This window comes from Neodiprion virginianus, chromosome 4 (assembly GCF_021901495.1).
Source record: "Neodiprion virginianus isolate iyNeoVirg1 chromosome 4, iyNeoVirg1.1, whole genome shotgun sequence".
Classification (NCBI taxonomy): Eukaryota; Metazoa; Arthropoda; class Insecta; order Hymenoptera; family Diprionidae; genus Neodiprion; species Neodiprion virginianus.
The window spans coordinates 34,441,894-34,457,761 of NC_060880.1; the positions used below are offsets into that span (position 1 = coordinate 34,441,894).

The following is a 15,868-nucleotide window of genomic DNA, read 5'->3' on the forward strand; positions in this document are numbered from 1 at the left end:
CGCTTTAGAATAATAAACAAAATTTAATACAATATTATACAATCAGGTAATAATCATAAGACGAAACTTAAATTTACTATACTTTGACAAAAATCCATTTATCAGTATACGGGAGTTACGTCTGGGAATTACGAAATTCATGTCAATATCCCAAGAATCCGTAAGTAGGGAAAGATTTCCAATTGCATTAATTGAAATTAATATCCGACAGTATTGTTACTTCTATGAAAACGTTGTATAACTAGGAGTTGTCGTCGTTGTGGTTCGATCTAACAATTTCAACATTATGATTGACGAATTGGCTTGATTTCCCTCCTTCTCCGTCATTCCATAACTTCGCGACTCGTAGAGTAGACAACAACATTTTCTGACAGTCGTACAATTCACAGAAGCAAGCAGAGTGAGTATCAATAACCTTGGTTGGATAGGTTTGTAAATTAGTCGTTTGTGTGCCGTTCCTGTCGACACGGTAAATCCGAGAGCGCGAGTTCAGTCCCTCGAGTATGAAACTATAACGGTTTAGTGTTACCGGTAACGCGTAACTTGTTTCAGAGACATTGGATGTGTGGAATTACAGCCAGTTTTCCGAAGTTCCTGAGCCCCGATGTACGTAATCCCGATGCAGGTAGGCCGCGTATCGGATAAACGCGAAAGCTCGGGGGTGCCGCGGAGCTTGCGCATGTCGGAGCGATCCCCGAACGTGGAATAGGACAAGTTAATTGCGCTCGTGACTTCAAACGTTCCGGGCCAATTTGCGAGCTCCTTGAGCTCCGTCTTCGTCGTCCTCGGCTTGACGTCGCCACTCCGAGTACAACGACATGTTGATTTCACCTCATTAAGCCAAAACCGAGAAAGAGAAGGGCAGCAGACGCATTAGGGAACCAGGACTCGTCTTTTCCTAGTCTATAAGTACCGCTGCACTCTGCCGAGTGGTTAGGTATGTACACGTAAAGTAAGCAGCAGCCGCGTATTTTCTCAGTCTGCCTTGAACAGCTTCGTTCCCCTCTTTTTCTCTCCCTCTCTCTCTCTCTCTCTCTCTCTCTCTCTCTCTCTTCCTATATCCATCTGAAACTCCCGGGTTATCCCGTGTAATCAACCAAACTCGTCGAAGAGATGCTCGACGTAAAAAGGCTCAAACGACCGGCCCCAAAATTGGATTACTCCAGATGCGGGATTTACTGTTTAAAGAGGCCCTCGACGGTTCACGGTGCTTTCATTGATAATGCATCATGGGAAACAGTTTCACGCTAGGGAAGGGAGAACGTTTCGGTACGAGTGGTAACAGGCACAAGTCATCCGTGAAACTGTTGGCAAATAATATTTCACTCAAATTAATTTAGAAATATCACGGAGCTTTGACGTTCGAATAGAATTGACAGATCGAGGGTAATTTCATACTCGATACAGAGAAATTACTCATTTTCCGTAAGTGAAATCGAGCTCGGAGGGGGGGAAAATGTGAGAGGGACGCGATAAAACGTTTATTTAACGAGAAGATTCGATCGGAATCGAGGAACCGCGATGTTTGCCTAAGTATTTATAAATGAAAGTTATCTCGAGGACTCGATTCCGCGGATCTGAAAATACGAGAACGAGAATACGTGCTGAATTATGCGCGAACGAATTCCCTCGAATATACGCATAGGTATACGCATTATTTGTTAATCCGATGATCTCTTCGCTGATACACGGCCACGGCCCTTGGATCTGGCCGTGGGAGTTTTGACGGGTACCCAAATTTTATTTTATTTTTTTTTCTTATTCCGAAATCGAGAGGCATAATAATTAACGTTGCGGTGAGCTTGCATGCGGAGGCAGATAAGAAAGCTTCGAGGCCATCGCCGGGCGTTGTGGCTGAGGAAAAGACGAAATGAAAAACGGTTGGAAAAAGGATGAAAGGATGAAAGGATGAAAGGAAAAATAAAAGAACTGCACTTAGCGTTTGAAGCCTCGCAAAATTTCAACCGTTGATATATATTCTCACGTATACGTGTATCTGTTTATGTATATTACATATACGTATACGTGAGCTCGCACCTCGAAAGTGCCATAAATTGTTACGCCACATTGGTTTGACGCATCGCTATACAAGCAGGAGAAGTTGTAGCTGTGACGCCATGTACACAGGACTTAAGCACAACGGAAGCCAGGCCAAAATATACACACTTTGCCGAATTTAAATATTTAAAAATAAAAACACGCGTTTTCGGTACCCGTATGAAGTTTGAAATGAAAAACCGTTTGCAAATTCGTCGGTCAACAACGCGATGAGACGCGTATTTTGCAAGTTTAACGGACTCCGAGCGAAATGTTTGTGAAGTTATTTAGCTGTAGATTGTCTTCGAACTCGTTGCGGAAAAGAAATTATTAACCGTTTACTCTCCGCCTCCGTTTGTTCGGATGATTGATCGAATAAAGCGTCGCCCCGGTACGAGTATAAATCTTTTCTACCGAGGAATTGCAGTCCGCGTTCACCGAGTTGTTGACAAAATAACTTTGCGCGCTGTTCGGGATGAGGAAAAAAAATTAGCCAGCGAACAACAGTAAAATGTGTAATACAGCAAGTGCTCGACTATAAGTGGAGTAAAAATGAAGTCGAAGAAATTGTTGTGCTTGTTTTTAACGGATCCCTGACGTTTGAAGCTCGGGAGCTTTTGCTGCGAGCTCTGGCGAGGCTGCTCGGAGCTTCTCTTTTGTTTAGCTGGTAAAACGCCTTGTTACAATACTTGCGCAAGCTTCTCGGATCGAGCTTAAAGTAGGTACTCTTACATCCGGCTCTACGTATATGCACGTGTACACGGGGATAGGTGCACACGATGCGATTCGTCGTCTCCGAGAGGGTCTCTTGCATTTTTTAAAACCAAGTAAGAACCGTGAGGTTCGGATGCTCGTTGCACATTTGCTAATACTGTAACGCTCAAGAGCTTGAGCAATTGCTGGATTAAAAATGAATAATTCACTCAGCCGCTGCTCCAGCGGCATAAATTTGCCCCTGGAGTAAATTGCCCGTACATCTTTCAAAACTTCTTTCTCGCCTAACTGCAACTGCTGAAATTTTGCGCATCGTTTCAACTTGCCAGCTCCGTTTGAGATCCGGAATTCGGTGTTTCGTATCCGATCGAAAACGTAACGTCGAACCAGAAATTACGAGTTACTGGCAAATCGATTATTTCATTCCCCCTGTTACAATTTTTTTACCCTAACGATTAACCCTTTGAGGGGTACATCTTTCTACTGAACAAATTTGAAAAATCTTAGGTGATCTGTAAGCTGTCGTGGTCGCTGATTACGATCCTGAAGTCGGAATTACGAAATACAAAATGGCGGAAAAAAATTTTGAAATAAAAATATGTATTAAAATTCGTTACAGAAAAATTGATTTTTTGGCCGTTGAAAGAGCGAGTGTTTTCACGTTAATTGTTTATAACAAACGTACAAATAAATAAATCATTGTAATTTTGTATTATATTTTAATGACTCGCGTATACCAAGAGTCTAAAAAGTGTTTATGGGCGTATAAAAAGTGTAAAAATATATTAGAAATGTGAACAAAATTGAGAATTACAAACTGCCCCTCAAAGGGTTGATTGGTTCTGAGTGACTAATTGTTAACGCACGGTGTAAATTGACATTTTTGTATCGCCGTGGAAGACGCCGCAAAATAATCCGGGAAATCTAACTCTTACAAGTTGGCGAGATTTTCTCGTCGTCGGTTGACGTTTTCCGCAGTTTCCCTGCCTCCGGGGCAACGGTATGGAAGCCATTTTGAAATAACTCGTGGGAAATGAGTCGGATCGAGCAGGCATTAATTAAAATAATCAGGGTTTGCACTAGCCGTGTTCCACGGTTGAACAAATTACTTGGCACCACCGCGCCTCCACCCTGCAACTGATATATCACCATCCCTATACGTTACTACACTCACACTTTTATACCGGCCGGCGGAATCGGCGCACCGGGTAAAATTGCGAAACGGAAAAAAGCCGAGACTGCCGAATGATTTTTACTTCCCGTTCTTCTCACGGGACGCTATTAAACGCGTGTAATTCTCGCTTTCCTTTTGCCCTTCCATTTTCTCGCAAGACGGAGGCGACGACGAGTCGTCGGTTCGTCGGTAGCAAATTTTTCCTAGTAATACACAACCCGGGGTTCCGCTTCACGGAGGTAAAAAAGCGCTGCCCGCAGGAGGAACTATTTTGTACGTTCCTACGTGCGACAAGCTTGACGTCGTGTATTTCGGACGGTTACGACTTCCTCCCGTCTCTATCCGGGCGGCGTCGCCGTTCGGTCGTGCACAACGGATTATACTCGCAGTGATAAATTTCAGCCCTCAACCTCCGAGCAGTCAGCCGGCGAGCGTCGAAGAGTCGGGCGAAAAAAATTGATCGTACTTGCGATTTAATTAGCCCGAGCCAAAATCTTACGCCGCATGCCGCGGTCGAAGATCGGCCGTCGTCGGAGCTTGGAAGAGAAGCCGCGCTTGCCGAGCTTGCGAGTATCTCAAGCATTCGCGTCTCTCTTCGTAATCTCTCCATCTCGCTTTACCCACGCATATTCAGGCATATCGCGTTTGTTTCCACTCTTGTAATACAGAGGGAGGACTGTCTTTCTCCACTAAATTATGCTCCACGCTCGCCGATGCCCAGGTATTCATTAACGCTAATTAATCCGAAGTTGTATTAATAGGTCATACTCGTGTATACTCCGCTAGTACACGCGCCGCTGCCTATCGTCCATCTAGACTTCAACCCGGCTCGCCGGATCTCCGTCTTGCTCCTTTTTCCGTGATATCTTCCAGCCTTCTCTCTCTATATATACCCGATGCTCTCGGCCATGTGCACGAGGACACTTTCCCTCGCGACCTGATGAAATTAAATTTCCTCTGTAGAAGAAATGAAATTCGTGCTGCCCGAAGCACATGGGAAACTTACTTTTCTCCCCGGCTGGAACAGGCTACGGTAGGTAAAATCATCCAGTCAATATATAATCCTGTGATTTCGAGTCTCGCATTACTGAGCGATGTGCCGTCGCAGTTTCGGTTCCGTAAAAATTTTTTGATCAAAGTGAAAATTCCAATTTTTACTCCCCAAAGAAATTTATGCACCGAGATAGAAGCCGCTGGGCGACACGCGTCATTCCCAGAGAAGTGTGCTATAGGCGTACCCAGTGTTAGTCTGTTGTGTCTCATGCTCGCTATACCCAGATACCCAGATACTATAAATATCACTCGAAGAATGTTTGCTTTTATTTTGATCCTGAGATTCCACGTCGCTAAACTGTCCTCCGATACGCTACCGCTTGTATTATACTTACACCTATGCACACCGGAAAACGACGAGTAGCGTAGGTCGACGTGTTGTACCGGTCAAAAGCTTCGGAGGGAGCTTTGCTCGGTCAGAAATTAATTGAACATCAGGTGGAGCGGCATTTTCCGATCAGACTTTACCGACGCGGTCATTTATCGGAGTTTGAGAACTCATCGTCCTCAAGTGCTTTTCTTTCGCAATGTTTCACAGTCCGATCAACACTGTTCTGTTTTTTAAAACTTCAGCCGATGTGTAAACGAACCCTTCCGTCAGTGGCGAGAGTTTTATCGGTCCGGACTATATTTGTGTTAAATTTAAATACAAAGCGCCTAACGTTTGTTGTTCGGCGGAATTGGAGTCACCCTTGACAGCGAATGGTGAATATGTTGGATGCTGTAGATTCGATGTGAGGTGAAAAAGTATTCCATTACGAATTCGATTGAAGTGAGTATACGTGTACGCCAAAACGTCTTTCGAGTATTTCCGCATTGACAACAGTGCGAAAGTACAGTATAACGACGAACTAATATCGTTTGCAGCCGTTCTCTTTCTATAGTCTTTCCATGGAGTTTGCAATTAGGAAAGAATCGCGAACGTGCAACTGCATCCACGGAAGAAGAAAAACTAAGTAGGTAAACAAGAGTGAAAAAAGAGCACGAGAGCATGGCAAACATTGCGTAAAGGCTAGTTAGCGTTGGATTTGGCCGAGTCCCATGAGTTATACGAGTATCTCTGGTATGAGAGGCGACATTTTCGTTCTCGTATTCCGTACATTGAACGCTAAAGGCGGACTATGTAGCGGTGCAAATTTGCATCGCGGAACACGAACGAGGCCTCTTTTCCCAGCCAAAGCCAAAGCCAGAGAAACGTGCCTCAGCTCCGCGGCATTGAGTGTTCCCGATCTACGGGGTTGGAAAATCGGAGGAACCTCGCGTCGCAAACGAGGCTTGTTTTGGAACCGGTCCATCGTCTTTTCGCCCATTGGTTTTACGAAGATGAAACACGCGCTCGTTGCACGTGCAATCTGCAGCCCGCTTCATCGTCACTCGACAAGCCCGCCGTTTTACCCTTCGTCAGATTTTTGGCAGTTGGCGCGTTCGTCTCCCGCAGTCCAATTTATCCTCGTGTAATATTCGCGTCTTCGGCGGTCACTCGGCTATCGTCCGGATGGTAATAAGAGATAATGACAAGTTCGTGCCAAGGCTACCTGCACAGCTCCAACCGTCTGCCAGGAAAAGTCCCGGTTTTATTCGTACGCTCGATGAACAGGTTCCGAACCGCGTTCCATGCTCCTCGGACCGATTGATGCAGCCGAAACGGAGCGTCCATAAATTACGTCACTGGTTTCAGGGGTGGGGATGGAAAAATTACGACGTCAGATGGAAAAAGTAAAATTTGACATTTTGAATTTCAATTCACCGCATTACACGTCTAATTAGGAATAGGAGGGGGGAAGTCGAAAACCATGAAAAATCGATGGCGTAATTTACTGACGCCCCCAAACCTTGTACGACCTCTGAAAGCTCGTAAGAATCGCATTCTCCGCGGCTTTCGAAGCTTTCTTCCAGAAAATTTTTTACTCGCGAGGATACGCGTCGAATGTAATTCGCTCTCAGGCAGCGGTATCTCTTGAGACAATGTTACCGTCAAACGCAATCAGCCCAAGGAATTGAGCCGGCAGCTCGTCGATTCGATTCAAATTGCGATGACAGTGCTGTCTTTTCATTTCTCCTTTCTCGAGTGAAATTCCAGCTTTCAGCGATGACGAATCGAAACGCCTGTCCGATGCAATTTGACATGACGAGACTTGCCCGTCCGACTCTAACTACCCGCTAGTAGAGAGATGGTTACTATTTCAGGAATATAGGCCAATTAATTCCGCCACAATTTGAGCGCGACCGAAAAACGAAACCTTTCCAAATACGATACGGAAATAGAACCTGCACGCCCCGTCAGGCTTCTCGGCTCCAGTCGAATTTCGACAATTAAGGGGGTGTCCCGGTCGATTTCGACGTTGACGTACTTACCTCCAAATATCGACGTCCACGTATCACAATCGCAAAAAACGGCTTACAACTCCCATTCCACCTATGCGAAATTCTGAACAAAAATACTCCAATACATACTAATTTGAGACAGAAATAAAAAAATGGCACGGTTTCTACAAAATGGGAATGGTAAATTCGTGGAATTCATCCCCAGATACGCGTGAGACGGAAAACAAAATTCCGTGGGATTATGTCGCGGTTATGGGATTTCAGTGATTTTTTATCAGCGATTGTTAGGTTGAAATCGGTTGTTGCGAATCGTCGACAAGCACAACGACGTTAATCAATAAAATGTATCACTTCTTCTGTTGCAGCTAAAGAAGTACTCGAGTACCTACTTGTGAGTGTAAATTTTTGGAAAAATAAGATCACGCTCGTGCGGTTGGAAAATTAAGCACTCTCTCAGAAATACTTCCACCTTGCGAAATGCGGTTGTTATTTATTAGGCTTGTATAATTTCATTCCTTGACTCCCACACGCGTCTCTTTGAATCTGGTATACATACATATATAAAACGAGCATGTCGTATACGAGTCACGTGTCTTTGCCTTTGGATCTTTAATTTTCAATCGCGGTAATAATGTACGCATTATGCTTATTTTTCTTTCCCGTATCTTATTCGCAAAAATTGAAACAAATAGAAAAACATGAGGAAATATCACTCTGCAAATGTTAACTCATTCGAGCGATCGAACACGAGTTTTCGGTTAATTCTGTCCGAACCAATAAAGGACAGAATCAAAGGCCCGTCTTCCACCATTTCGTGACACGTTTCACCTGAAAGTCGCTGGTTGAAAACTTTTGAAAAAATTCACGCTGTGTAGTCGGTTTTTTTTGTTCTTTTTTACTTGATTTTCTATTCTTTTTTTTATCCTAATCTTTGCTAATACCGCGCGGTGTCGTGCCGTAAAGTCGTCACCCAGTTGAGGAAATAATTTATCACCAGACTAGAGTAATAATTATACGGCATGCAGATCTCAGCACCGCCCCTCGGTATATCTATCAGTTGAGAATAAATTCGCGGAGTGGCTTGTTGGCGGTGTTTTACGCCGACAGAATACACGGATTCGGATCCTTCTCGTTGCAAGGCGCTTTACTGCACTTGGTTTTCGGTAATACCGCGTGAAATTGTTGCGCCAAAACTGAAACGCGTAATTCGATTTTTCCTTTTTTTCCGTCGCTCCATGCGGCCTAATGCGAATAAATTGTCGCGGTATTCGTCGGCGGTATAATTATCAATTAGCCGTTTTTTAAATTGGCCAGGGAGTAAAATTGAAAGCGCTTGCGGGTATATAATATATATATATATGCATTATAATCCATATAATGCGTAGCTTTTTAAGGAATCTTAGGAAGGGGGGAAAGGGAAAAAACGATGCTGTTCGAGTAAGCCGCGTTTTATGACGGGCAATATATTCAGAGAAAAATTGCGTAAAAATTATCCACCTCGGTGATGATACATAGGCGGCTGTAATTTCTTATAATACACGTAGCATTGCCTCCCCGAGTGAAGCATCGCCTTTTCATCCCCCTCCGCATGAATTTCTTTTCTCAGAAATTTTTACTCGTACAAATTAGTTCACGAACACAGCGCACGCCCTTGTCGGACCAATTAGACAACAGAAATTGATCGCTCTCACAATCGGAGGCGACAATCGAGGCCAATTTGGGAAACAAGTTTAATCATATGATTTTCCGTGCTCGGCGATTTTTAGACTTGGTCTAAACTGTAATATTAACGAGTATATGTACATAAGAAACTAAAATCCTTGCAAATGACGTGGTTTAATTATTTTCATCTTTCGCTAAATTTCTTTATTCTTATTGATTGCATTGCAATGTTCCTCCGGACAAGTGATCGAATCGATTGTTATAGTTCACGTTTATCGGTTCTGTCAGAAATTTAATCAACTCAATTTTTGCCCCCGTTTTTTGTTCTATTTTTTTTTTTTTTTCCTTCGTTTTTCAATCGTCGCTTGAATTCCAATTATTTTTTACATGTTCGTATTTTTTATTTTATTTCGGCGACAGTTCTATGACCAACTATCGCCGTTTGATCGCTGTCTTGGATAATTGCCACTTTAATAATCGACGTGATTTTGTTGAACTAGACGACATACGACAACCTTTGCTCCGTGCGGCTATCGATCCAGAATTCTTATCGCATTTTCCAATCGCGCGGTAAAAAATTTGGCAATTTTCTAAATGTCAAAAGATCGCTGCTGCAGTCGCGTATTTTCACTCGACTGTAATTCGGCGAGCTTTTTTCCTCCCGCATTCTTTTCTGGCCACGTGCCATTATTTCATAGCTCTTAGAGGGCCGCTGCACCTGACATTCAAAGCTCGACTCTGTAACTCGGGCTTTGTTTACATTGCGAAATAATATTTATTCACGGTATGGAAAAATTGCGACACAAAAGCGTGACATTCCGCGGAAGGGGTGAAAAAGAATGTTGATTTTATCCAATCTGCGGAAGCGTACGTAACAGACAGCACCGACAGCTCGTTCGTACCCGTCTGCCAATGAAAACCGGCGACACATGTCACTCCGACATTTTTTTTTTTTCTCCTCCAGACCTACGGAATTGCCGACCCGCCAAGTAGCAAAAACCAACCCTCGTAGTAATTATCTTAAAAGGGGTGCGATTCGAGTCCATCGCAATCATGCCTGCGTCCAGTGATTACGGTAGGTGACATTTATGTTAAATATAAATTACGACAGGATCGATTCGTTTTTCTCTACCTGTTACGCTTTCGTATGATTTATTACTATTGTTGTTGTTGTTATTGTTATTATTAATTTTAATTCGGAATAATCGACTATCGAGACACAAAACGTGAATTTGACAACATTCCCAGGAGTCACGTGACTGATTATTCGGTGTGTAGCCAACGCGTGACGATGCGGCAACTAAGTTGTACCTGCAGCTGGAATATATCTGGAAAGAGGATGAAGCAGCGATGCGTGTTATAGCCGAAGTAAAGTGTCGGTCAGGCGTGTGGCTGGCTACCTCATTAATATCGATCTGGATTCTGCGGTCTCAGCTTTCCAGCATCGGGATGAGACGGACATTAATCTGTTTAAAAATACCCGTGCCCAGAGACGCTGCCGGGTAACCGAATAGCCGATTTCTCTCTCTTTCATACTCGCAGCAGCAGGCCGCTTATATTCTCATCTTCCGTGTTTGCGGTAGACTCGGTCCCCGTGAACTTTCATTGTTTGGAATTCAAGCCCGAGTAGGGGAATTTGAAATTTTAAATTCCCTCCTCTCCTTACAGACCGAGCTTTTCCTCTCGTGCACTTTCCCGCAGCTTAGCAGTGTCCGTCTCCTCACCTACACCCTCGCGTTGACTCGACGAGATACAACCTCGAAAGTTATGCCAGTCACGGTTGGCTTAGGCGGGGACTAATTACCCCCCAAGAAAGTTTCCCGCTCTCTTGCTCTTGGATTGCCGGACACACAGCGGCGACCAACTTGGCGGATAGCGTCGCCGCTTCGTGTTCGCTGTTTACTTTGTACACACGAAGAGAAGCCGGGCGAAGATTGAAAAGTTTGTTCCTCTCTTTTCCGACTCCACTCTACCGCCCTCTCTCTCTTCGAATTCTCATTTTCCCATCTCCTTTCGGTTACGACTTACCGAGACGGACGGATGGACGGACGGGCTGCAAGCTCGCGGGTATTTGAGTCCGAGAATGAACCCTCGTCCCTCCGAACAATTATGTCTTCAAGTCGGATGTAGGCAGACCCACTCGCTCGACAATCGGAAACACCCTTAGAATCACCCGACCAAACATCGCCTATTTCCGAGAGACTTAACCTCGCTTTGTACAAGCAGCTTAATCTGTAAACTGTTGACGGTTGTATCCAAGTCCGGCAAAATCTTAGCGAATTGTGACGGGAATCTATTATGGCGGAGTTTCTTTGAAGGGGAACCACTGTTTAGGGGTAAAAGATGACCGTAAGATGAGAATATTTCGATTTATTTTGTCGAGTCTTGTGTAAATTACGAACACGGGTCAAAAAATTTGCAGTCGATGTTCACTGTCTGAAAATCAAATCCTCGTGAAGTCACTTCGAGACGAGCAATTGATTTTTCTGAAAAATGAATATATTTTCTACCGACCCGCGTTCCGCCAAGGCATTGTAATGATTTTTTTTTTCAATCAGTTTCCGCAACGTACCGAAACTTTGGATGAAGGAACTTTTCGTGCTTCAACTGTTTCCTCGGTTAAAACTCGAGAGGTTATTCGACGTTATTCCGAATGACTTATAATCGAACACCTAAATTTCTTAAACTCTAAAAGCTCCGAATTATCCGAATGGCTGAGTACTCCCTGAATATTCGCGAATTTCCTTCGCACAGAGCTTGCGATGTATCGCAATTCACTGCTCGTTTGTGCGATGCTTTAGTATACGGAGAAGTTTGGTTTCCATTGCGTGCCTATCGCTACGGGCATATCGCATCAACTAGGCGCTCGGCTAACGGTCCTTTTCAGTAATAATTGTTTCACTGCACCGGAAATTCCTGTCAATCGTCCGCCTCGATGCGTTTGTAATACGCGTTATCGAACACCGCATATTCGCAATAATTCAACAACAGGTTACACCCAAGCTCTTCGTTCGATATCTATTTTCTCTCTGATCCGTTATAAACGAATATCGAATCTCCATTGATGTAAATAATCGTGATCAAGAGAAAAAATGTCACGCACACGATTCGCGGTCGCTCAATGACGGCAAAAAAGGTCACCGACCCGGAGAATTTAGTCGGCTGTAAGAGCTTTGTAAGAAGAGTGTGCAGCTGGTTGCAAGTCCCAGATGCTGCTGGGTTTTTCACGGCCAGCCAACAGACATGAACGAATTGGTTTTTGCAGTCGTTTACGGTGTAAGCGCAAGCCGCTCGTCGTTCGAGCGTTTTTATCACATCCGTGATACCGTATCCATTGACAAAACTTGCAATCGAGACGCTCGCTCAAGAAGATACTCATTCATGATACCCGATGAGAAACATTCAATCCAGCGGCTCTAAAATTGAAGCAATTTTTTCATTCTTTCTCTGTTTTTACTTTTGGGCAACCTTTCCCGACATCGCCACGCGGACTTCGCGAAGTTGGACTCACTCACGGCGCTCAGTTTGCATCTTGTGAGGTTTTACGCCGTAATTGGCTGATAATTTCACTTTGGAAACTAGGAGAAGGTTAGTCTTGTTACCCGTTCTTGCAAAGCTTGCGGGTTTCGAGAGGGTTGATGTGGGAAGACAGCGGACCGGACATTGTTTCTCCGCTACCATCCTGTTGCAGACCTTATTTATTACTCAATATTGCACGAGTCTGAGCGAGTCTGTAAACTCGTATCAATGTGCTGATTCAATTAATATATTTATACTGGAGGTTTTTTTTTTGCGAAACTCATTGCTCAGCGCCGGGAAATAGGCAACCGAACTTAGATTTGACAATTGTGTAACAATTTCTGAAAATATGTCCCTAATATCCGATCTACGGAATTACGAGTTACAATTAGTTCGAATTTGTTGATTTAATTTTGTTGTTGTTTTTTTTTTCTCATGACAAGACGTATGTTCAAATTAAATTAATTTAAAACACCTGTCTCATAATTTAGTTACGATTCCACTTTTTTAATTTTATTTACATATATTTACAGACAGATTTCTAATGACAAAGTCGCTAATTCGCTGGATGTTGTCACTTTTATTTTCTTCCCGAGCATCATTAGGGACTCGATTTGTGAGCACGTTCTTTCTTAAAGCAGCGTGAAAAGTGCGGCCGAAAGAACAAACGAGCAACCGGAAAAAGAGGAGGGATCGGATGCAAAAAAAAATTGTCGAGTCGCACCTTATACTTAGGCCAAAAGGGAGATTGGCTGCCATCTTCGCATACAAATCTGGCCCCGTAGACGCGATTATTGGTTCAGTTTGATCCGTTGCGCCTGTCTCCGGAGGGTTGAAAAAAGGATCGGCAGGGCGTGGTGGAACTCATTAGCCATCGGTGGATTACCCGCCCCTCCCCCCTCCTCTCCCTCTATCACTCTTCCTCTCTCTCTCTCTCTCTCTCTCCAGAGATAGTAAGGTAGGTATTAGGCGCTGTCACCCGGGGTGGAAGAGAGACGGAGAAGAGAGCCGGCTGAGAAGGGGTCATCAATATTCGTCAGAGAGTGGTGGACGGATGACGCGAGAAAGCAGAAGAGGCGTGATTCCGCATAACCGAGGCTTTTCCAAAACCCCAATTCGAGAGATAACCCTTTTCTCGCTACCGCAGCCGGCTCGCGTCTCTCTTCGACGCTCATGCCCCAGTTTTTGGTCAATTTTTTCAGTAGCCCCCCCCCCACCTCCACCTCCATCTCCAACCTTTGTCCGGATCTGCGTGGTTTTGATTGATGCTCCTTCGATGCATTGAAATTTCTGTCGATGGATCATTTCTTACCGAGCAACGCGAAAATCGAAAAATTTTACGACGAGGCTGGTTTTTTAGTTCAGTGACGTCATTGTACAGCTACGTGTACCACGATCAGTGAGGAAAGAAATACTGCAAAATTATCTGTATATGCGTCGTGATTCTTGTCAGTTTTAAAGCCGACCTTATAATACCGAGCGAATGGAACGTTATGCTTGAACTGAGGAAACTTTTCGGCGAACAAGGTTAAAACTTGAGAAATGCTCGATTAAGGGTTGTTGAACAGAGGCTCGGTGGTGATTCTCTTGGATTATGGGGGGCGTAACGTCCGGATGTATCTTCGTCCGTCAGTTTTTCTAGAAAATACCAGTTCGCGGTTGAAACGATACGTTATTCGTCCGCGTAACTGGGTAAGGGAAGATCGCTCGGCCAAAACGGAACGACTTTGTTTCAAACACCCCGTGTTTTGACTCGGTGATGATACATGAACTTGTAACTTACCATTGATTGGTTGAAACCTCGCTAAGGGATCCGAGAACTGATGCAGCCTGTCGGTGACGTACTGCGGTGATTCTCCGTTCTGTAAAAGGAAAAACAAGAAATGGTATAAATATTAATACCCTTTTCGTCGTGTGGCCTGCTGGGTATAACCGAACGGCGAGAAGAGGGCGAAGTAACGATCATTTATGGTGGAAGGTATTCAACGTCCAACGTTTCGCAATCATCTAGAAAATTGGACGAATAAAGTGCGGGGCGGTCGCGTCAAGGGAGAAAGTTTTCAGCTGGAAAGAAGAATCCAGCTGCGCGCTCCGCGGCACGGCGGGAGTTAAAAAGACGAAATAAGTTTGGATTAAACGAGAGAAAGCGTAGAGGGAAGGAGAAGGGAGAAGGGGGATGATAATTTCAGAAAATATTCCTCGATCCTGCGAAGATACACATCGTTGTGCCGTTTTCTTGGTCTTGGCTTCGGAAGAGAATGATGGGTTAATTCCCGGGAAGGCAGGCGAAACTTTACGAGTCCTGCGTGTCCACGGTTTTCGACTGCTTTCACCCGCGGTGACAAAGTAACGATTTTCCACTATGACTCGGCCGACAGCTTCCCGAATTCTCTTCAACGGTACTTTAACGCTTTAACGCCCGACTCGCGCAGCCTTTAAGTCAACTCGTAAGGCTCCGGATCGTAAAGTGTAACAGAGTTTACCCCTCTTATACCATCGACACATTTTCGTTACGGCTAGAGATTCCCTGTGACGGCCTGTCCCTACTCACTCTGGCTGATGGTACGCGTCTCGTATATAGATCCCTGGCCTCCAGGGTCCTGCATACAAACCGAAGCTGCTCTTCCAAGAGCGAAAAGCTACACAAGTCTTCCGCCGCATCACGGACACTCTATTTAACGTCACTCCAACTGTACGATCGTTAAACCACTGTGGGGTTTAGCCTAAGTGGTGTATATCGGCATTAAACCACTCGAGTATCACCGTTCTCTTTTTTCATCATCACCGCGCTCAACGTTCTCACCGTGAAGTACGAAATGTAACCGAAATTGATCAATGGACGTACATTTACTTGGCTGAGAATTATCTCAAATTAATTCGAGTGCACACGCTCGGTCGGAAATCTTTTGAGGACACTTGAAGTCGTTTGATTTGTTCTCAGTTGATCCAAAGCCATGTGCGGTCTGTTCGCGAACGTACGGGCAGTGCTTCGTTAAACAAAAATACGGTTAACCGCGACTTCCTTTTTTCTTGCCGTTTCCGATCACCGTTCGATCATCCTTTAAACAGCTTGTTCAAGTGGACAGGAAGATTGGGGTCATCGTCGAAACGTGACGATCGAGTTTGAAGGCGAATAAAGTTTGGATCCCCCTTGATTGAAACCATTCGGCGTGGGGTATATATTCAATTTTCGCTTAGGTACGAGGGTTCTTAGAGACAGGTTCCGTTGTACAGCGAAGCGGTGGAAAAAGCAGCTTGAAAGAAAATCTGAAAAGCGGTAAAGTGGAAAAGTGAGAAAGCACACTTTCGACGTAATTTTCAGTAGAAGTCGTTCCCGGGGGTTTTGGATTTCGGATGTCGTCTCGCTCGAACCGGGAGAAGAAC

At 44.5% G+C, this 15,868-nt stretch overlaps 1 protein-coding gene across 5 annotated transcripts in view; it reads right to left on the reverse strand.

The window, feature by feature from the left end:
* LOC124303266 (transcription factor SUM-1) overlaps positions 1–15,868 on the reverse strand; it is a 62,408-nt gene that overhangs the window by 21,680 nt on the left and 24,860 nt on the right. For 2 of the 5 annotated variants that reach the window (XR_006907876.1, XR_006907875.1), the window contains exons 4-5: positions 14,268–14,346; positions 13,951–14,122 (exon numbers count right to left, since the gene is read on the reverse strand). Coding sequence is in view for 2 of the 5 variants with exons in the window: in XM_046760288.1 (XP_046616244.1) it covers positions 14,013–14,122; positions 14,268–14,346 (189 nt within the window). In the remaining 3 variants the exon portion in view is untranslated. Of the gene's footprint in view, positions 1–12,981; positions 14,123–14,267; positions 14,347–15,868 lie in introns of those variants that run through there. The other 3 variants (XR_006907874.1, XM_046760288.1, XM_046760287.1) reach the window with 3 other exon arrangements.